Genomic DNA, 25,226 nt, shown 5'->3' on the forward strand with positions numbered 1-25,226 from the left:
TCGAATTGGGGTTTATCGTTTATGCCACTGTGATTTATCAGGCTTGTTCCAGGTCGAATTCGATAGTGATTAATTAGTCACATTTCTAAAAATGTTTACATTTGGAAAGTTTTACAATGAATCGCTGTTCTTTAAGTTTCACAATCCTGGTGTTGGGGTTGTAACACTGCTCTCAGTTTCGTGCATTTATTTACTTTGGTAAACTTTCTTGATTTACAAAATATTCACTAATTATTTCTCATATTTTTGACTTGGTATTTTTCTCATCAAATCTCCTCGCTCTGTGCTCATCAACTTTATAGTTGACAAAGTTACTTACAGTGTCTAGTACTATGTTAAGCCCACTTGGCTTATTCTAGCTTCTTGACAGACCAGTTTATTCATTCTTCTTAAGTCACATTCTGAACGTGTCAATCATTGACTTATTAACCCTGACTATTTTTATATGAGCGTGTGTGTGTGTGTATCGTTTACCCTATTCATTACATGTTCGTACCTTATTTTTTGTCTGGATATAAGTATTGAGTCACGCTTTCTCAAAGCGAATTGGTCCACTTACCTTCACCGTTTCACTCTCCCACTTTTCATTCGAAATGTCTGTTGAATAAACGAGTTCATTAAGTAAATTCATCCAACATAACCTGTATTTGGCTTCTCGTTACTCCCGTCACAAAAACGGGGTTAGCTTAGCTGATATACGGAGTTAAATGGAAGATTTATGTTCATAGCATATTGATACGTTCATCCAAAATGGAGTCAGATCAATGGGCCACTAAACGCTCTTTTCTTATTGGTTAGTGAAATACTGTCAAACCATACACAACCAACTTTCATCACATAAGGAAAATCAATATTGCTTTCATCCGCAATCTATGTATGACGTTCCCTGAACATCGCAAACGACGTTATTTTGTTTTATTAGTAATTTGTAGTATTTAAGATTCAGTCAACGTGATGTTCGGCATTTTCAATTCATAACATGGATCGACACAACTTTAATATTTTATACACTGTAACAAGATAATAACTTTTGATTTGTAACTATGACGCCTGATGAAGAAGCCTTCAAAAACGATCGTTCCCTCTAATACTCTATTCGATCCTACTTGGTGAGCGTAAAATGTATCCGAATTCTACCAATTTACTTCATTTCCAACTTTCAATGATTGATAGGCATTTATTTGGTTTTTCCAGTTCTCTTTGTTAATTCCAATCTTTGTAAACATACAGATTGAACAATTTGTCTAGTTCAATATTTAGTTGTATAACACTACTTCATGGGGTAGTTTAGTTATAATGAATTTTATGAATTAGTTTTATCACTTGTTATTAGATAATAATCAGATTTTTTCAGACTGCATGTTACTCTCACTAATGCTTGAGACATCTAAAGCAAACATCTATTTGGAAATATTTTTCCTCGCGTTTTTTAACCATAAATCATAAGTGAACGTTAGACTATGTGAGATATGTTAGGTGGTTTGTAGCAGATAGATGACTCACCCCTTATACATACGAAGCATATATATATACACACACATATCGTTAAACTTTTCCTCTACCCTCTTGCCATTACCAGACCAACGGAATACAACCGATTCATGATGAAAAAAATTTATCCAACTAAATAAAGGTTAAATTGTCTAGCTCCCCATTCTTTATTCTTTCCCCAATCATCGATAGTCACGCGCATTAGCACACGTACACAATCCACATACTAATCGTAGTCATAATGTCTATGTTAGGCTCTCTAAATCAGATCATATTTATCTACTGTTTTCAGGAATTTAGGCATATGCCGTGTAGATAGAAGTAACGCTCTAACCAGTGTCAACTGATAGTAAGTTTATTTCTGTTATATTTTTTTCTAAATATACAGACTATGTCACTCCAAGGTTAACGGTCTTAGCATATTCCTTTGTAAATGGATTGATTTACTTAAAGTTTGTCCCCAAACTATAAAAAAAATATTCCCCTAACCCGACCATAAATTCAAAGAAATTAACGTACCTATACTTAGGAATATAGATACCTTTAAAATTTTCTCTACAAGTTTCATTCCTCCTCCATTTCCTTAAAAAAATGATGATTAAAGCATTAACTACCAAATATGACCTAATGAAACTGTTTGCAACTACAGTGTTTAGTAATTCGTTGAATAAATTTTATTATTTGGAAAATTATAGATGTTTGTAAGTTCTCAAGTGTTCAGCATTTAGATAACTTCACTTCAATGTTTCCTACTGTTTGAATACATTTCGTATCAGTGAAATGTCACTTTGTAATAAAATTTCAAATATTATAAAGTAGTTAATTTTAATGGAGTTTTGTTCTCTGAGCTGGATGGTTTGAACCAAAACCCCATCAAAATCATCCACCTGAGCTACAAATCTTCTCCACCATCTCAAAGTAGCTAATTGAAATACCTTTAACTTTACTATGAATTAGTTAAGCTTAGATTAAGATTTCTAACGAAAAATCCAACTGTACAGCATGAGCATTTTAATATTATTAACATTATAACAGGAATGTGTTTTAGTTATATAAAACCATGTTCATTTCGAAGAGTTGAAACTTTCAACTTATCTGTATCCTTCCCTACTGTATTCTTACTATAATAACGATAGATGAGCTATTAATTTCATCAATGCCAACTTATAATTTAAATAACTTACCTTGCAACTATAAAACCATAATACCATGATTGTAATTCTTGTTAAACCTTTACTAAATCTTAGTAATGTGATTAAGTTTAATTTACATTACTCGATGTTTTAAAAAAATTCTGTTCTGTAAAAAAAAACTGTTCAACTATAGATTGTCGTTTTATTCATCCTTTTTTTAATTACAAACCTCGTCTGTTAATCATATTCTTCTACGTGATACTATACTATACATAGATACAACTGTGGATCAAATTTATATATTCTCAATTGCTCATATAGTAGCTAAGTATATCTTTTAGTTTTTTATGTAACGTTTGACAAATTTCAATCTCTGGCTCAAGTTTATACTATAGATTAATGAAGATGACACATGAAATTCACTGAATGTTTCTCCAAATTTAATAAATCTAAGAAAATAAACATTATCGGTTCCAAAAAACTACCCACTTATGTATCTTTAACTGTATGACTGAATTATAATAGATTTCGTGTTAAGTGTTTTTCAGTGTGGGGATTTGTGGAAATTGTAGTATTTTCACAGTTGAATTCACGAGTTGATTTAAGCTAGACAACCATTGAAAACGTAGAAGCACTGGACGGCCGTTTCGTCCTAGTATGGGACTCCTCAGTAGTGCGCATCCACGATCCTGGACCCCGGACTCGAACCCGGGATCCTATTGCAATGTATTAGAGTTGAGTTGTTGCAAATATCCAACTGTTATACAATTTTTATCATATATAGTTTGTTACAAAGGTTGTTACACTTGATAGCAGTTCTTCAAAATCCAGTCTATTATCCAGCAAGTAGTTAAACTATCTAAAATAATACTTCAAATACGGCAATGTCAATAATTCTCTCGTTGAAATTGTGTCATTTAAGTGTTTTCAATAAGAAGTAAGATATGTTTTAAAAATGTCTTTAGAAATATCATTAGTATTCGGATTGCTCACTTGCAGATTGACTTTTGAAAGCTAAATAGTGTTAAAATGGCTAACAGAAACCGGAATACTGAGACGAAATTAGTAAGCTACTAAGAAATTATTGAGTATAGTTATTTTCTATCTCGTTTCTTTACTTTAAACACTAGTACTAGGTAAAGATGGTAATTTATGTGATAATGTGGGGTAATCTTCATGGACAAAGGTAGTTGGAACATGTATTACGTATGTCTTATCACCGCCTACATAGGTGGGGATGATGGCTATAATATTAGTATATTGGAAGAAGAGTAGAAATGGTCAAACCTGAATGTGACATCAGCCCATGACGTCATTGACGGTTGAACTGGTTCACGTTGGCGGGTGTAGGCTACTTGGTTGGTGTCCTCATGACTATCCTTACCAATGTTTGGAGACGTTAGGTAACAGCTCAGAATTGATCATAATGTCATAGATGCCTTCAATCTTTATTTTCCTTTAGTTTGTCAGTTTCGAAATTACACTATTTTTCATCCCATAAATTCGTTCTTTCTTCTCGAACCATATTCTTTATGTTTACTATTTTCTACTACCACTGATGTAGTTACTATTCTTATTACTCTGGTGTTTATTTTGATAACTTCATTTCCTATGCTGATATCATCGTGATAGCTTGAATCGATACACGTGTATGCCAAATTCGACGTTACATATGACTGAGTGGAAGTGACAGAAATTAATTTGACCCCACTTTAGATGTGAATAGAAAAAAGCACTTACGTACTTTGAAGATAAGTCATATTTATTGAAATATTGTATAATTCAATAAATGAAACCATAAAACATAATTGACTACGGTGGCTAGGCCGTGTGATATTTACGTTCTGTAATCACAATCCTAATCAGACTGAGATTTAATTATGTATGGTATGTAGAACCTTTCTAGATTAATCTCAGTTGTTTAAAGTAATGCATGTTATCAGGATGATAGTGTAGGTGAAAAGTTAAAAGTGGATAATTTTCCATATAGTTGAGTTTGTGGAGAGAGCAGGATTTTCATAGTTAGAATTATGAAGTGATCTTAGACCAAACTGCTTCCATGTTTTCACTGGTGTTTTAACTGGATAATTCACTGAAAAAAATTGAATTACAGTTGAATAAGGGCTTCAGTTGTTTACCTTTACCCATATCTTGAATACGTACTATTGCATTTCATTTAACCTTCTTCACTGTTTTACAACACAATGGTTTGAATACAAAATACATTTATATGTAAGGTTTTATTTTGGTTCATCTATTTGTATCTCTGAATTCTAGTAAGAAAAAACAAGTTACTGTTGTGACCAAGTTACTATTCAGCAGTCCAGTATTTGACAACATTAGTAAATACTCAATAAAGAGTAACAATTATTTTTTCAGATTGTAAGTGTGTAATTTTCTTCATTCTGACCTAACTCAGTTCCTGTTTAAAGTTTTCCACAAGAAATTCACTAATTGCTGTATTCTAATCCCAAGTGTGAAACCTATTAGTATTGTGCCCAATGGAAACAATTTAGGAACTAATCGAGGAACTAATCAAGTGTTTTTAATTCACAATAATGAAAATGCAAATGCACTCAAATTAAATAGTGTGTGATAATACAAAATGTAATGTTATTAGCAGTTTATACTGACAACTCCAAATATAGACTTACCCAACTTGATAAATGTTTCAGTTTTGTAAATCAATGTTTTATTTTTGTAACTTGTAAATACTTTACAAAAATGCTTCATCTTGGTTCAAGAGAGATCGGTTTATCTAAATCAGTCTGAGAGATATTTTCTATGACACAGCTCTGAATGCTTCAGTTTAAATAAACAACAACATAACAAATAATAGTAATAGTCTAGTGTTCATTCATAGCTTGACTTTATATTAGCTTTAGATTTTACATCAACGATTGATCTTTGACAACCAGGAACTACTGGATAGCTGATCTATCCTGTTGTGGGATACCTCAGCAGAGCTTATCCATTACCTTATCCGGGATCAGACTCGGAACCATCGTAGCTTATGGTGAGGCCTTGACTTTCAAACTATCGAGTCGTCATCCGATGGCTTATATTTCCAACGTTAATTAATTCGCGATATTACTCAACCATCTTCCATTGTCTTAGGTGGATGATTACCTCATACTCACGATAGCCAAACCCCGCTGGTCACGGTTTCTCATAGTGATTTCCTAAAGTTCCGGTGAAAATCTATATAATATGGAGCTAGTGAAACCTTAAGTCAATCCGATGTATACTGATGACATTGGATGGGTATCTCAGTATGATCTTAACTATAATTCTTCAGTTTGATATTCTTTACAACTATTATTTAGCGCTAGTGATCAATCTTAGATTAACATTAAACAACTGTCCAATGCTCTTTAGGTTTTTACTGGAAGTTTTACGGAAAATGAAATGATCATAAACGAAACTGACTAACTGATCATATATTCATATTTTAATAACATATATACTGCTTGTTAATGTTATATTCACCATGCTTTTCAATTTCCCATGAAAGTAACTGGAAAAAACCAATCATTTGTCAATATCTACTAACCTATTGTTCAGCCTTACGTACCGAACAATCACTATGGACCAAATTTACATGTTGATATTAAGCAAATTGGTTTGATATAGTAGTTCACTGCAATTGATAATGAACAAACGAAATTTACCTACAGGCAAAGCTTAGTCACCAATTCTATTTTTAATTTTGATGTCAGATTAGTAAAGTATACATGGAACCCTAACAATCATTATTTTATCTTTTTTTTTGTAAATATTCAGTCAAATCTCTTTCAGGCTTAAAAATATTCATCAATAAGTAAATGCAACAAATAGTATAGAAAAAATGTCAGTGTAAAATGGATTTAATGTCATATATTGAACACATTTTTTCCCCATTCTTCCGGTTATTTTTTTCCTTCAGCTAAATCAACATTTTGGGGTTGTTCACTAGTGACTAATTTTTGTGATTGAAATAAATAACTAGTAAATTATATGATATTGATTTCCCAGTAATAATACAACCAGGTTAGGTCATCTTAAGATTAAACATTATGGCTCTTCAAACATATTGGACTATACAGGATCAAATATAGAGAAAAAAATGTACATATATGTGTATCGGTGTTTGTGTATGTTTGTACAAATCCAAATAAGGATACAAACACATATGTTCTCCTGATAATTATTGTTATAATTAGGTCATCGTTATAATTGTAATTGTAATTATTATGAAAACTGATTATCATTAACTTACTCAAATAATTGGTCGTTTTCGTAATTTGATAAATGAATTAGTGATTATCATTGTTGAACTCCATAACTTTCGATTATTTAGGTTTTATATGATATCAGATTGTTGGATTAGAAGTTTCTAAAAAGTGGACAAGTGTAAGTATTTGTGTTTTCAAACATATGTTACTCGGATGGAAGGATATGAGAGACAACTTACATCATAGACCGAATTTATCCAGAGAAACATTATAAAACTAAGAAGGTTAAATGCTTTTTTCTCTGTATGGAGATTTACAGGCCAACAATCATAGTTTTTCTTGACATTAGGTCCGCTTTCAACTCGTCGGACAAGACTGTTCTCTGGAATTGTCTATTGAAGAAGGGTGTCTCTATAAAGTTTATTAAGATCTTGAAAGTAGTATATACTAACACCTCAGACAGAGTGAGTACAAACGAACACCTATTTCCACTGTTCCATTCAAGCAGTGGGGTTAGACAGGGTTGCCCAATCTCACCATTCCTTTTCAGCTTTGTTATCCACGATGTTTTGGAGAAAGACTTTTCAACCTTGAGTACGCGGATAATATTGTCTTACTGTGCGATAATACACAAGCCATTCAATCCACACTTAATCAGTTGGCAATTAGTGTCCATAGGTAGGGTTTGTGTTTTGCATCTTCTAGTTGCAAAGTACTTTTACAAGACTGGTAGGACCCTGATCCTGTACTCACCCTGGGAAGTGAGCAGATAGAAGTAGTTGGAAAGTTCATGTATCTAGGTAGCTGCATAAGTGCTGGTGGTGACGTGAGTGGTCAGATCATTTCACGTATAGTGAAACCCAGAGCGGCTTATGCTAATCTGGGCTATCTTTGGCGCCTTCGTGATGTTAGTCTGGCTGTAAAAGGTCGGATCTACAACGTGTCGGTGAGAACAGTCTTGCTCTATGCTTGTGAAACCTGGCCTCTCCAAGTTGAGGATGTTAGACGACTCTCTGTGTTTGATCATCGTTGTCTCCGACGGATTGCTGAAATCTAGTGGCAACACCATGTTGGTAATGCAGAGGTTCGGCATCGTGTGTTCGGACACAGAGACGATAATTCAATTGGTGTCACCATCTTGAAACATCGGCTTCGGTGTGTTGGACATGCCTTATGAGTGTCGTCCCAGTGTGAGTCAGTCAGTCAGTAACAACGTAGAACTTCGTACGTACGTACATCAGTTCGAGTTGCCACACCACATTATCATAGAGCTGCAGTGGTCGATTCAAATCCCGTAGTGGTAGAGGTAATAAGAGTATAAGCAGTAATCGGGAAGATTAGTGTTTGGAGATGTTATTTAAAGAGTATAATACAGTGAAATAAATTTGGGAAGAGAAAAAAAAGAGACAAGGAGGAATCAGGAGATCAAAATTTGGGAGAACACAAAGAGTGTATGCACCTGCGCCATTGCAAACGATTTTGAGCCATGTCATTCAGGGTCTCTAACCATCGGTTGCTATCATCTCGCGGTTCCCAACCAGATAGTCTACACCTACTAACATGACTCAGTTCACTTGTCAGTGATTTCATGGACTTGTGCCATGTTTTGGTCTGACCGCCCCTAGCTTTCTTCCAACCTACTCCTATACCACTGAACATAGCACGTCCAGGCAGTCGGTTGTTGGGCATACGTAACACGTGTCCCAGCCATCTCAACTGATGAAGTTTCACTATGTCATCAATTGCTTTGCCATCCTTACCTAGAACCCGTTTCCTAACAACTGCGTTACTTACTCGATGGTCCCAGGATGTACGAGCAATATTTCGAAGACACTTATGATCAAATGCTAGTAACCTACGTCCCAGTGAATTTCTCATCGTGCATTATTTGCCGACACCGGACCTGTTGCAAAGGGCAGAGAGGTGGTCAGTATATGGCATGGTATCGTAACATGAAAGAAAGGTGTACAGGATTGGTTTCTGTTGGTTCTTCATGACTCTCTGGTTGGAGTTCTAGAGATGGTACAACACATTGGCTAGAGACGTTATCAGACATGACTCAGAGTAGAAGAGAGCAGCAATACTGGTGTAACTTTCTTTTACTTTTTCCACAAAAGTGAAAGGATTCTTTCTGGTTGTATTTTTCCTAACTGGACTGCTTCTTCCACTATTATTATTATTATTATTTTACTCTCATACACTAGTTTCTGTTCATTGTTACTCTTTTATCATACACACCCTCTATTCTCAATCTCTTCACAACCTCATTGTTGTTAAATGGCTCATATGTATTTGGTTTCACCTTGTACTAATGTTTATGTGTTCAAACAAACAAATAAATACTGAACCCATAACCTTTAGGTCTCTTCACAAGTACTAAACATTTAGAAATTCCTGAGCTGTGATATTTGATAGTCCGCATATTCAACTTCAGTCAATATACAATATTCTGAGAGAGTTACTCACTTGTATTAGGGAAAAATTACCTCACACCCAATAAGGTTGAACTTTATCTCAGTTATGTCTTCTTACTTATGGTTTCTCGATTACTTCCATAAACTAGCTGTCATCAAGTAAGAGATTATTATTATTATTATCACTGCTATTAGGATGGGAAAAGTTTCGAAATGTCGTATCCTAAGGTAAAATACCTGTCCACAGCTTTCCAGGTTTTTCATGAACATATGGCTAAAGTCAGTTCATAATGTAGAATATTTTCATATCGGCGGAAGCATCAACTTTTTAAAGTGTCGATTTCAAATAACACGTGAATCAATTATTTTTGTTCATGATAAAATGATAAAGAAATCATTTTATAATTGGTTCACTAAATAATAGACGAGTTAGTGAATTAAGAATGTAAAAACAAATAATGACTTTTTTTAGTATAGGGTTGTGGAAATTGTTGAGTTTTTATTGAGTAGATCGCGCAATATCGTGGTTTGGACATTATCGGATCCCGGCTCAATGGTCTAGAGATTAAGTGTTCGCAAAAAAACGAAGGTCCTATGTTGGAGTCCCGTGTTTGGGATCGTGGATGTACTCTGCTGAGGATAGGACGAAACGACCATCCAGTACTTTCAGGTTCTCGATGATGGTCTAACACTGATCGGTTCATTATCTCAATAATAACGGCTTCTATTTATAAATTATTCTTACGAATATGACGACAACTATTGTTCTCGCATAATGTCATCTCCGTAACTCTTCGGGGAATTTATTGACAAAAGCTTTATTGGGGATAACCAATTTAGTGTAAAACTATGTATTTAGTTTTCTTAAAGAATAAATTTTATTCAGCATGATAAATAACAGTAAACTAATAGGTAAGAAATATATTTCTGCATATATTAAAGATTTCTACAAAAGGCAACTCCAGGTAAGTCAGGGACTATTTTCTCTATGAGATACATAATTTTCATAATGGTCAGTGGATATAACTAAACTATTCTTGTCACATACATAAATTTGATTCATGCGATGAGTAAACACAATTTTTAGTAGATTTCTATGCCTATATATGTATGTGTTTGTTTACCTAGGAAGTTGTGTACATAAGCGTTTTTCTTCCTCACTCCACCCTTGTTCAAGCTTTATCTTTATTGAAATTATCATTTCTCCAAAAAAAAAACTTTTATGAGATTACTAATTTTCTGCGAGTGAATAAATAAATAATTATTTTTGGTACTCGGTAAGCATATGAAAAGTTAAGAATTTATTTATTTCCCTGTTCTAATGAACAACAACTACTGCTGATGTCTTTCCATCATATTTATTGATTTATTTTCTGTTGTCTGTCTGTTTGTCTATCTATCTGGCTGGCTGTCTATAGCTGATTTCTATTTTTCGTTGAACTTCTTTCGGTATTTGCATATATGATTGGTTAAAACTGGAATTCAGATATTAAAAAAAAATTCGATAAAAGTAATAGTAAGCAACGTTTTTTGCAAGATTCATGTGATTCATATAATAAGCCATTGAACGACAGGTCATCGGGCTCAGTGAAAATACTCTTGTGGAGATTGTAGTAATTTCAATAGTTGAGATCATGAGTCAATTGAAGCTAGACCACCATGGAAAACCTGGGAGCACTGGACGGCCGTTTCGTCCTATTGTGGGACTTCGCAGCAGTGCGTATCCACGATCCCGCCTCGCGGGAATCGAACCCAGGACCTATCAGTATCACGCCAAGCGTTTAACCAACTAGACCACTGGGCCGTCATCCAATGGTGTTAATGTCTAACTTCAACTAATCCACGAAATTGAGCGACATATCCACCATTGTCATCAGGTTTTCCATGGTGGTCTAGCTTCAATTGACTCATGATCTCAACTATTGAAAGAAAATACTCTTATTATGAGACTTTAATACTTGTGGATTCGATCACTCAAATAAGGTTGTACACTACACTGATTATAAAGTCTTAAGCTACTTGTTTAGTACTCGTCTGGTTATAAATGTTTCATTAGCTGATCTTAGTTATTTTAGAATTCTTTTTTTTTTAAATTATAAGGTGTTGAGATTCAGGAATTCAAAGCTTCATGTCACGGATTGATTTAGGTTTGACTAAAGTTGGTTTATGGTGTTAAAAGGAGCTTAGCAATTTCAACAACCCTTTATGCTAAAAACTCATCGTTTACTCACTAGCGAAGAACTTCATGGTGGGTTTGAGATAAATATTATCAATGAAAATGGATAATGATCCTGCTATGTCTTGAATCTAGTGAAGTTATACATGTAAACCGTTGAATATCAGCTTAGTAGTCTGAAGATTAAATACCTTGTGCTGAGAATTCTTAAGACACAGGGAAATTCATTCACTGAGAATCTCTTCAATTAACTTAAAGTATTTTAAACATTTGATGATAAATTATTAGTATGCTAGACTTGACATTATTCCACGTAAGATACATCGAGATACAGGATAAAATCTTCATTGTTGACTATTGCAATAATCTATAAAATGACATATCAGTCATGCAGATAGTATTATCCTGGAGAAATAAATATCAACTTAATATCATGGATTTCGATAAGCATTAAAATATAAGAGAAAATGTAATTTTGTTCATTCTTTCGAAGAGATTTACAGTAATCTAGCTCATACTAGCAGGAGAATCTATGATACTGCATGATTTAAAAACAGTTTAAAGGAAACGTATATGTATGCTATGAAACAAGGTTTCCTGAACAAGAAGTGTTGTGGAAAAAGGTAGGAAACTCATAGAACCTATGTTACTCAATAATTTAAAAGACTATCCATCCAATGTACGTACATACTATCACAGTTGTTGATATTTCTACCATTTGCGAATAATACAAATATCTAATTTTACTATTAAGGAACTATTATTCTGGATTAATTTTAATTCTTTTTTGTTATGTGTGAAACTAATTAGTTGCTAAAAGTGTTTTTAACCTCTATGATATATTGAAACTACACAGACCTTATCATTTTCGTCGTAAGCTGCTGAGCCTACTTTTAATTAAATCAGTAGTCAGTCATCATTTACTTAATATCATCTTGAGTTACACTTTATTTGCTGAAAATTTTCAATCGGTGTTCTGAAATATATTACATTAAATGTATGTACCTCTAAAATTATCACACAATCGATCTTATCTGTCTCTGAACCTTACTTAATTAACGCATCACCCACCCCTTCTGTTTTTGAATCCCAACACCAAATGACTTTCGACCTGTTCCTGCATATATATATATATTAATTGTTTTACATTATATCTTGCCTCAATGTAAACTTTCATTACATAACTGGTTGCAAGCAGCTGATGAGAAACCACAAAAATATAATGAATTCATATGATACTACATCCATGTTTGTTCTGGTTTCATTTAAACTTATGGTATAATTACGATTATATTGTAATTTCTTATTTATGTTCGTTCACAGTCAAAAGTTAATTTACATTATCACACAAGTCTGTTTAGTGAACTAATCTGTACAATAGAACTTTATTTGTTTGCTGTATTGTTGTTCTGGCTATCATGTAAGCAAGAGAAACTCCGCCCCGGACAAATAGGTGTTAATCACTGATATCAGTCATTATTTCTCTGTCATCGGAGTCATCAGTCTAAGAAAGGGCATTGGTCCTATGCAGGTGATCTCGGCGAATTAATCACCAGTCGCATTAGATACCTCGATCGCTCCCATAAGAACTGCCTTATCACACGAGAGTAGAGCAGTCTCTGTCAATGGTATTGGATGTCGTCTCAGTGTATCGCAAACTGATTGAAATCGGAATGGCATCATTGAACACCGACCCAGTGGCCTTAGTTGTTAATAGTTTACTGCGGGACCGACTGGTTCTGGATTTGACTCTTAGTAGGGTCATGTGCAAGTATTGCCGAGAAGTTCTATATTAGGCGGAAACAGCTACCCAATATTCCCTGGTTTTTAATAGCATCCCAACTGAAATCAATCTGTAACCAATACAACATACAAATTAAACCAATCTCTGCAAAATCCCCTGTTTAGATCGTAATCAGGATTCATTAAATATCTAATGAACACATGTCTCTGGATGTGGAATTTAAGTGTTGATCGTATTATATCAACACGTGCATAGGGTGTTCATAAAAAACAATAACTATAACGAGCTATAGTTCATGTTGTCCTTGAAAGAGGTTTAAAGTAGTAGTGTTTTTTCTTCATTTCTCGGTTGTTGTTGGAGGAAATTGGAAGAAATGATTAATGAGGTTAAACACATCTCAACGTAAACCCAACAGGCAAGTTGCAGTTATGGATTATATCACATAAAAAGAAATTTTTTTGTCAAACATAGATAAGTATAATAATGACTAAAGGTCATTAGGTACTGATAGAACTTAAACAACAGATCAATGTGTAATTACCACACCCAAAGTATATGACTACTATTATTTTGATTACAAGATAGAATAGTAAACATTTAGTTCAATAATATAAAAAAATTGTGTTCTCCTTTACTATTATACAATATCCCCTCCTCTGAACATAAAATAGATTTTCAATATTACTAGTTTAGTGAAATAATACTTTTTTGGAAGCTATGAAATAAGATGTCCCTTTCTCATGATTGATGTCACAAAAATTATGCACTTAGGATATGGCTGAAATGATCGGCAGCTGGTTTCTTCTCTGCCACATTAGGTTGCTGATGATGATCTCTTGTCCGTGGATCTGGAATATCTAATAAAGGTATCTGCCTATAAATAGTTTTCCAAGTTTCAACTTCGGACGACAGATTTGTTTTAATATTTATGTCGGAGGAGGAGTTAATCCACTTTTTTAGAGTTAGTTAGATCTGTTTAACTGGATTTTCAAGCATGCAATAATAACTAATTGCAAACCTTTTAAAATATCATCCGGCTGCCTACATAAAAACATAGGTAAATCTTCTGAATCTGTAACTATGTCGTTGAAATCTGCTAATCCACCTCTTTATAGTTAGCAAGGGAATCAATATAAAACTATTCTCCATATTGAATCAGATTATTTTAAGCAATTTTTCCTCAAATTTATCTTTGTTTATTTCATCATGACGTTTATTTCTTCTTTTTCTTACTTTTAAAGATTATATGACATTAGGCAATATCTTTACTTCGTGATCGCTTCACTACTGAACTCTAATACCATTAAATCATATATATATATTGGGAATTGTTTTGTAATAATCTTTTTACCATCAAATATATTTCGAAATTCCCTATACTTATTAAATAAACAATCATTTGTTTGATTTACAATCGTGGAGGTCACAACTGTTCAGCAAATAGAAAACGGGTCAGTTGACCATAAGAAAGTGGTATATAAATTAGGTGATCAACCCCCACCTTTGGCTACTGAAGAGGTAGAACAAGTAATTGCCAGTCAAGATTGTGACAAAAGTGATATCGTGTTAGTAGAGTCAGGTGAGTTCTTTGAGGAAGATCACGCTGATTGCTCTTCGAAAGAACAAGAATTTGAGTTGGATCAAGTTACTTGTGATCAACAATTGAATATAGCTGTTGACGAAGGAGCCTTAGTATTCGACAACGACCTTCCATCACCTCCGATTTCAGTTTATGAAGAGTTACATAAAGAGAATACTGGAGAATTACCAGCATTTCCTTTGACACCTTCAGTAATTCCAGAAAATTGTATCAAATCTGAATTATTGTCAAATCACCAACCACAAGCGATACCTGAATATCGTACAGATACTAAAATTGGACAAATTGTAGGTGAAACTCTAGATAAAATAAGTGATAATTACTTAGTTGAACCAATTAATTTTTCTTCAGATTCCATCCCATCTACAAAAAACTTTACAGAGGAAGACGCTGAAAATTCACTACAAGAGCCTACTGGAGAACAACTGAATAGTCAATCCGTTGACTACTTAGAAAAAAGTATTGATATAGAGGTTCGAGTTGACGAACAGAACGACCTCACTAGTACATGCGAACTGAAAGACAAAACAAACATTGAAGAAAAATCAACAGAATTGCTTGACTTTGAAGAAGAATCAATCAGTTTATTGAATCCTGAAAACGAAGCAACCGAATCATCTTACGTAGAAAAAGAATTTCCTACATTATCTACCAGTGAGAAACAAGTTAATAAATCGTCTGATCTTGACGAAGAAATAACTAATCCGGTTTGCATCGAGGAAGCAATAAACGATCCTGGTAAATCAGAAAATCCTCAGACTTTTCTACCATACAGAAATAAATCATCTGTTGAAATTTCGAATTCCTTATCGTCTACTGAATTTTGTCCAGAAGAAGAAGTAGTAGTAGTGGACGAGCACAGTAGAAATAGTAGTTCTACAATTGGCGCTGAACTACTAGACGAAACACATCCTAGCGCTTTGTTCGTAAAGTCTGTAACATCGTCAGTACTAACCGACTCACCAAATCACTTGACAGATACTAATTATCGAAACTCATTTGCATCTAGTGAAGTTGTACCATCGAAACATACTTTATCAATTGATTCTCTAAGTGAATCTGTGAATAATACTACAAATACTAGTAACAATAACGATAATTTAAAAGAATTAACACTAAACACTTTAAATTGTGATACATCAATGAGTACTACAGTTGGTGTATCTGATATTACGGCTGATCAATCGGAACTCAATCGGGAATCATACATTTCATATCCATCGTATGACATTGACAATACGCCAGCTCAAAGTTCTTTTGGACATTTAAATCATATGAATCATGGTGAATATCAAAACAGATTAAATGGTGGAGAAGATGAATATTTACCAGGTGATATTAAAGAAAACATTAGTGGAAATAATAATAGTAATGAAGATATTCCCATGAACGATGATCGATCAGAGTATACTAATATGAAAACCGAAGAAAGTTATCACGATTCTACGTGTCCATCGCATTCAGAACAAGAATTGGATCAAGACATTTTGAAAAATGAACATGGCAAAAATGAACTGGTTGCTGAACAAAATATGGAATGTTTAAATATTCAAAATGTTGAAAATCAACAAAAATTATCGTTTAATCAAATCAAAGAAGATTTAGAGAAAAAGAAGTGAGTCATAGTGTCGTCTCGTTTTTAATTGTTCCTAAATGAATTATTCTTTTCCCAAGGTTGTTTCCAAGATCAAGTTAGCGATAGAAGTAAAGTATATGGATGATTTTGAGTGATCTGCAAGGCAATCGGAAAAGAATATTCGATTATACAATGATTCTTAGTAAAAAAAAATGGCAAAATTATTACAATCGATAAGTAGATTTGACATGAATGATGAACCTTCATACGTGAATTATTCCGGTTTTTATCCTGAAATGACGTCTTTTGTAACCATATGAATGGATGAATTTTGCTCCAAAACTCAGGAGACGCTGACTAAAATCTGATTGGTTTGTCCATATACTTTACTTCTGTTAAGTTGGTTACTATAAGATTTTTTTCATTGTGTAGTGGCATATGAAAGATGAACATCTTAGGCTCCTTATTTCACTCATTTCATTGACGTTTAGGCTGCAAAATTTACACATTATTTACAATTTGGTTATTAAGTTTTTCTTCACATTGAAGTTTCGTCTTTGCAAAGACTTATCAGCACGGAGCTACCGGATTGAGTTGCTTATATGATTTAGAAGTAGAATGACTATATCTATTACAGGCGCCTATTTATCACAATACTAAACGAAGTTGATGTCAAATGATAAACTCATTCTGTTGGGATTTACAAGTATAAAGCAAATGTTAAAACATTAGCACTCAGAAATTGACAATTATAAAGTTGATTTATATTTCATTCATTACATCACATTATCCTTCTCTGTAAGTTGGTATTTTTACTAGAAAATTTTCAGACTAGTATCTACAATGCAGCTTCTTAATGGACTGGGACAACCACATATTTTTGTGGTTACTTAAAACTAATGATTTAGCTCAACTTCAACTTCGTTGATTGATATTTTACACGCAAATATGAATTAATTTTGATCAAACAATGTTTTTGACAATTATTTTCTATATATGTGGTGAAAATTGATTACCCAGAATACATTTACTGTCTCAGAATTGGTTATTTTGTTTGAATGAACAGGTGAATGTTACTATGATTTGATTGACTGACATAATTTGAAAGTTATTGTTTTCTGAGTGGTTAATTTGGACGTTTTCACCCGGAAAGATATTCTTTTGGGTTGATTAAAGCATCTTTAAAAGTGGGATAAATGAATAAAAAAACCTCACTCATTAATTTTTGAGCTTCATATGAGCTGTATAAATGATATACATTACGCGAAATTCATAGAAACTATATATTCATTCTTGCTGTACATAACAATTTATAAACATTTAATTTAAATCTCAGGTTTAACAAATTCTCTAGCTGTTTCATAGTTGGTGCGTTTAGTAATCGCAAAGTTGACGTAGCTGAATTCCAACCATGGAACACTGGACAGTTGTTTCTTCCTTGTATGTGACTCTCTGACAAGGCTTGAGTCCAGGGTCTTAAAATTTCGTGGCCATTACTTAACCTTTTGTCTCATACTAGGCAGAACAACTGCCCAGTACTCCCTGATTTTTGATAGTATCTAGCTTAAGTCATACCACGTTGAGAACCACGTTCAAATTAAACGTGTCTCCACAATATTCGTACATCGAAACCACAACCATTATCTCATAAGTAAATTACATGAAAATAATTCACTGAACTTATGGTCAGGAGTGATGGTTACTAGAGTCCAGGTATTCTGAGAGTTGAACAGTTATCAACTGCAGTTCCATATTACGAATTGTTTGAAAATGGAAATATCTGCCGTTGGATACCAACTTAGTGATCTAGTGGTTCAAGTTTCAATGAGGGATTTGAGGCTCTCAGGTTTAATTAAAGGTAGAAAACTGAGTACACACTCCTGAGGATTCTAATTCAAGCACAGAATATCCGTTAAGTGTTCTCTGTTTCCACTGGGACTCGAACTGAAAACGATTTATGACGAATACTAACTAATCTCCAAAAAGCCTCTACATCGAAACTATAGTACTATTTTAGTAATTATTTTCTCATCAAATTTTTTATCCCGCTTATTATGACCAACATTTTACAATAGATTTCTTAAAATAAGGATTGTTTCTTTGGCATTTTCCACACTAAAGTACTGAGGGAAATTTTTACTCGTGTGTATAACGTCTTTTAATGCAATCTTCTAAACTAACTGATCTGCGAATACTCTTCTTTACTCCTTTTTTTCTGAAAGTAAAAATTAATTCACTTTTGTATTGTTTACTTGAATCTTCCCATTGATGCCTGGAACTGCAACTGATTAGTCTCTTACATGTGCTTCCTGTTCGGAATGCTTCGATATCGCATTAAGTCAAAAGCACTATAGACACTCTATTGCACAATTTAGTGACTGTCTGGACTCAGTAGCTAAGCGGATATCGCGATGGCGTCTGAAGTGAACGGCACTGGGTTCGAGTCCCGAAGGGAATATCAACTCGGATGCAGGTACATTTATCTGACGAGTCCCAAATGGGACGAAACGCGCATCCTGGATTCCACTGCTAGCCACCATCCACCCCTGCTTAAAAAATTAATTATTGGAACGATAACCATTCATCATTTCAAAGGATCAATATCAATAAATGGTGCACTCTGGGATGAAGGATATATATATATATATGTTTACACATTCTCAGTATACTACATATTCATAGTCATTCTTCTGAACTGAAAAGATAATGATTCTTTGATCATCAGATAATTAACAATGTCTTATATTTATATGGAAATCCTATCCTTTGTATAATCTATATTTTTACTGATGAAAACGCTATTACTTACTTACCTGAGTAAGTACTGTCAAGTTAATGATTTTCCTAACTTCATTAGTTTTATTATTGATCAACTGACTGTTATGGTTTTGTTATGAACCGTCATCAACAATAATATTTAGTAAACACCGTGGAAAGTAATTAGTAATTTATTTATTCTATGTTGTTGGGATTTAACAGAAAACAACTCTCTGAAAATGTGTAAAATGGCCTTAAGGTTTCATAGTGATTAGATTAATTTGATTTAGCTGGGTCGGAAAGCAACCATTGGTCAATACTTTTCAAATTAATCAATTTTATGACAATGAGTTTAACTGATTGTAAAAATTATACAGTTCAATTAGTTTGCTTGTAAAATGGATTAATCTGGAAATAGCTTTCTACGGAAATTGAGTAGGTTCGATTCATGTGATGTTTAGTGTACCAATATGTCTTTTGAATATATACAAACTAGTTGTTCAGCTGATTGATTATGAAAACCATTTACATTCTGGGTTAAGTTTCATTAAGGATAACGAGTAAGAAAAAGCATTGAACCTAAATTAGCAATCTTCATCATCTACGGGTTTCACGGTTTACATTTTTAGTTTCAATGAATTATTTAACTTCGTCACAACTTCCCTCTAGAATTTTGTAATTTTTTTAAAAGTTAGTGTTACTCATCTCATCGGTCAATCATCTGGGATTAGTCTATGATGCAAGCCATAACAAATCCTAATGTTATAGGCATAGATAGATGGTGGCTAGCAGTGGAATCCAGAACTCGCGTTTTGTCCCATTTGGGACTCGTCAGCCAGATGTACCTTCATTCTAGAGTTGATATTCACTCAGAGACTCGAAACCGTCGCCGTCCTAAATAGGATGAAACGCGCGTTCTGGATTCCGTTGCTAACCGCCATCCATCTTTGCTCATAATGCTTGTGAGTTAAGGCAATATCGAGGCAAATCGAACAGGAAGCTCATATACCGATAAGAGACTGATCAGTTGCAGTTCTAGACATCAATGGAAAGATTCAAACATCCAATACAAAATGAATTAAATCCTAATGTTTTTTCAGGTTTTTTAAGGTTGTTTCCGACTGATAGTTAAAAAGTAATTATTCTCACATCTATTTTTCTGCTTAATTCCGAATAACCAAGTTAAAGGAGAGTGAAAACATGTTATTTGTTTAGTTGAATATAAACTGATGATAAAGACATCACCAATCTCATGTGATGACGACGGCTTACTCTATCTGTAAAACAATTCATCAAGAGAATGATAAGTCAAAGATTTAGATCGATAAATAATAACTCAACAATCGAAAGTACAAGGTCGTTATTTATGTCCATATATTACATGGTTAAATGTTCATTCAGAGAATTTAATCATACATATCAACATATGAAGCAACTATTGGATGGGACTCTCGACTGCGCTTTGTATACATGACCTTTATTTATTACGGTAATAACATTAATTACTGAATACGATATCCGATACTGATAAACAAGTCTTTTATTTACAAGCTCAACTGACTACTTTAGTGAGGAACTTTGTACATATAATCCAAAAAAAGCTTAAGCCATATTTTTTCATCAATGTAGTGTCTCATTCCTTAGGAAAAAGGCTGCATGTTGGGCGGTTGAGTGAACTGATCATTTGTCTGATGCCTGATCGGCCCACTGGGGGATAGTCCAATGTTGTATGTCTTCAAATATGATTAACTCCGTTACACTTACTCAATAGTAGTTATGTAGAAGGTAGAACCAAAACACTTAAATTGAGATAAGATGGTAGTTGGAAGTAGTCAATAGGAAACCTAGTGCACGCAGTGAGGAGTCACATAGACTAGTGGCCACATTACAACTTGGTCAATGGCATTCGACCTATGCTAAGAAGGACCTGACACATATGACATTGATCACCGCTCAGTGATCAGTCGATTGTGAACACTTATAGTGATTTATCAAATGTTTGCAGATGTTTCCGCTTGGGTGTTTGTCCTCATCCCACGCATAGAGCGGAAGTCATAGGGATTTAAGCCATTTGTGCTATTTTTCTGTTCCTCACTTGGTCAGAGAAGGCTTAATAGATGGTGTTATTAATTCTTTGTGTTCATTAATCGTTTCACTTGTTTTCTTTACTATCTACATACTTTAAATGATTATCCAAGCATCTCCCATTACTGAGCTTCATATGACTAGTTTGATGAGTTTATTCTTCCAAGCTTTGGCCTACTTCTCGTGTCAATATACTTGTTACCGTTATCATACTGTTTGTTATTGTTATCACTACCAATAAACTTATCATTTCAATATCAATTTGTACTTTTACCTGTCAGAACTGGTTACGTAATACTTTTTTTTGTTATCATTCACACAGATTGATGTAGTTTTAATATTTTTCATATACTCATATAAATATCGCTACATAATTAAAGCCTGATGAAGATCTAACTGAAAACAATATAGTTTGCTTATATGTGTTGGTCTGTTTCATAGTACAACATGATCTTTATTCACTGTTGTCAGTTAGAGTTGCTGCTTAACTCATAACCATACATGCATGACTTTCTGGTAGAACTAAGAGGAATTCAGTTTAGTTTTCCATCGACAGCCTTATGTTTACCATTATTCTTTATTTAAGGCAGGTTTATGGGAAGTTAATTTCTTTCCATTATAACTGGTAGATAGTAGCTGAAATCATTGAAATATGTACAGCTGTTTCCTCCTGATTTCAATGAAGATCACGAGAAATAGCTAGTTGGTGGTAATTAAAAATCTAGATCGAATTAATGAAAGGTCGTTTATTTAATACAAAATTAGAAAGCATATTTCTGAAAATTCCGGAACGAAAGCGAAACAATCAATCAGTCATTTTTATTTCCCACCAGTTTTTAAATTATTTTTGATATGTGCATTCCTCCATGTGTAAATTACTTCCAACTACAATTTAACAGAGGTAAAGAAAATGGAAGTAAATTAGATACTTGTGATATGCTGATAAGAAAGGATAGTTGAAGAAAACAATGGGATGGGGGAATAATTGGTAATAGTTGTTGAAGTATTAAGACAAAAGTTTAAAACCAAAGTAAAACTGTATCGTTGATTCCTAGCATATTTCTGCATCTGCTTAAAATTGCTAAAAAGCATTAAGGTCTATCAAATAACCTTTTAGTCCTGTTTTTTAATTTTTTTACGACGGAACAACCTTATAATTCTTGATCATTGGAATTAAGTCTGTAAATTACGGGCTTCAGAATAGACACTTAGTTCTTTCTTACAAAACGATTTTAGTTTAAAGTTTCATCTAGTGGAACCTAATCTAATGGTCATGTTACAAGTTTGCCATAGATTCCAGCGTTCCAAAGTATTTGAACAAAATTAAGATTAAACGTACTGAGTGTTTCCAATTTTAAATATTTGTTTGTTCAAAATCAATTCATGATGAAAATAGGAACAGTTCAAATACGAAGTATTAAGATTTCTCTTTGAAACGGAGAGATAGATTCGAGTTTCGATCAATATGAAATGAAGAATAAAGTAGCCTAAGATGGATAACTAACCATGTGTAGAACAGTGATTTATGATTTATCGATACGTAAAAACGTGTTACAGGAATCAAACATTATATTGTGGTGCTTGCTTATTTTTCATGTCTATAACTGTTTGAACTAAATTACTTAAATCCCAACAGTAAAAAGATTGAAAATTGTGAGACGGCAACCGGTCTTTAAAATGATGATTGAAGACTTCAGCATAATGTGGAGCTCTGAAAACCGCTGTAACAAGACATATATCATTACTGCTACTACTGTCAATCATAGATAGTCATTCATAGTCTTTTGCAACCAGTATTGAAAGTCTCATACATCAGACTCATTATTGTATTTTATTGTTGCATTTGTTATTAAGTAGTATTTGTGATATGTAAATGAAGACTTTTACCTTAATTTGGTCAGGAGTAGCCAAATAAAACATAATACAGTGGTTGTGTAGATTCATATGTGTGTAGTTAACACGCCTACTGATATGTAGTGTGCCACACAATTTGTTACTATTGGTTATAAATTAAGTGTCACATGACTTTTTCGTGTGTCTCGTTTTTAAATGTTCTTAATTTCACATTCTGTTATTACTTAACGTCGATTCCATATTTAAAATGGATCGTTATTGCTGTTGTGCTTGCGACTAGATCAAGATGTTTCACGAATGACTTTTCTACAAATCATTTGAATCCTTTTTTTAGTTTAACCTGGAATTTCAAGAATACACACGTTTCTTACTCATAAAAAGGCTATTAAAATTTTTGTACTATTATTTAGCAGATAACTATAGGGACTTTAATAATTATTTTTTTTAAATTAACGAAATAGCGTGATTGGTTCCCTTCAACCACTACGACCTGAACAATATATTATGCATCATCAAGCTGGTTTGATTAAACAACAAGAGATGTTAATTTTAAATCCACAAACTAGCGATGTATTAAGTGATCAATATTCATCACATCATCAAACAAATACAATAACAACAGGTGGCACACATCACTTCGCTAGAAATATAGCATCGAATAATTCTGTGGTAGTTCCTACAGGCGGAAATGTTAGTGGTCCTCCAGTTGGATCTGGAACAGTAGCAGGTCAACAGAAAGGTTCTACTGTTTATCCTAAAACTGGTCAAAATCCTATTGATGGAGGAACAAATGGAGGTGTTGGTGCTAACAGCAGTGGAAATGCTGGTGGTGGCCCTGGAAAAAGTGGAGCTTTAGTTGGTGGTGGTTTGGATAGATCTCGACAAGTATATAATATGTTTGAATGTCAAATGTCACAACTTACAGTATTTTTGGATCGTGCACTTATATGTAGACGTATTAGACCACGTTTCAATGCATCGGATATTACAGAAGTTGTTTTTGAGCATTTATCACCAGCTATTGATAAAGATTCTATTCGGTAAGTTTAATTTTCTTGTTTTGTATTTTACTGTTTATAGTAAAACTTTGTTTTAGAAAGTGTTGCTTTTTTAACTTATCATTAACAGAAGAATAAAAATCAATGTTTTAAGTTACGTAACTATTATGGGTTTATTAATTATTTATCTGGCAACGCTCTGGTATCATTTGAAAAAAGTGCAGTGACAAACACCAATATGTATCTGTGTCATCATTAGTTTGGAACTTATTCATAATGGATAATCTTAACCTTTTTTACTATTTAGTATCTAATGTATGACATGTGATATTTGGGCGACTGGATTTTCAAAGTTCAGTATGTGACTATTAGAAAAAAGTGTTCCATTTATTCTGATTGAGGTTATTCCCAACATTTTCATTATTCAATAACTGTGTTGTATTCAGTACATTCGACCATTTTCCCCCTCATTTAATGATAAGCTGCTACACATAAGAGTATAGTTTTCATTTTTAATGTTTCATTTCAAACCCTCACTTTAACTATATTTATGCTTTACATACATGATGTTACGCTGCGCTACACTGACATGTTGGTTGTACATAGTTTTGTATACATTCAGAGGCTTAAAAAAAATGAAATTGTTAGTATAAATTACGCTTCAATCAGTAACATTCACTCATTGAATAGTTGAAGAAAATAACCGAAAATACTGAGTATATTAACCATCATTTATTTAGTTAGGAATTAATCTATATAAAGTCATAAAGTCATTAAGCAATATATTCTTCAAAGTTTTCCCAGTGAATATATATTTTAAATGAAATATGTCGTTCATCTATTTCAGTAATATTTTTGTGATCTTATTTTGTACTTATTATTAATCTTGACTTTAAAAAAAAGTCTTTCTGTCTTATAAATATACTTTAAATAGTAATCAGTCATATATTAATAAGTTTTTATAGAAATAACAACTCACCTTATTTCCAATAAATCCAATTTAGTTTCATAAATCAATTTTATATTTTAAGTACAATAAAGTTCATTTAGTAAGTGGTAGTAACAACATTTGAATTGTGACTAACGTAAATTTATTATTATGTATACTTGAGGTTAACAGTATAGAAATTAATGACATCAGTTACTAAGTATATAAGATAGTTATCCTTCAGTGAAGGGAGTTA

The 25,226-nt window shown here is 33.3% G+C and overlaps 1 protein-coding gene across 4 annotated transcripts in view; it reads left to right on the forward strand.

Annotated features, from left to right (window-relative positions):
• The first annotated feature begins 1,565 nt into the window (after positions 1-1,565).
• The window catches only part of MS3_00002923 (uncharacterized protein), a 90,596-nt gene continuing 66,935 nt past the window's right edge, over positions 1,566-25,226 (forward strand). For 2 of the 4 annotated variants that reach the window (XM_051210581.1, XM_051210582.1), the window contains exons 1-3: positions 1,566-1,840; positions 14,414-16,387; positions 23,506-24,084. In XM_051210581.1, the coding sequence (XP_051070588.1) occupies positions 15,915-16,387; positions 23,506-24,084 (1,052 nt within the window). In that variant the 5' untranslated portion in view covers positions 1,566-1,840; positions 14,414-15,914. Of the gene's footprint in view, positions 1,841-14,413; positions 16,388-23,320; positions 24,085-25,226 lie in introns of those variants that run through there. The other 2 variants (XM_051210583.1, XM_051210584.1) reach the window with 1 other exon arrangement.

This window comes from Schistosoma haematobium, chromosome ZW (genome assembly GCF_000699445.3).
Source record: "Schistosoma haematobium chromosome ZW, whole genome shotgun sequence".
Lineage (NCBI taxonomy): Eukaryota > Metazoa > Platyhelminthes > Trematoda > Strigeidida > Schistosomatidae > Schistosoma > Schistosoma haematobium.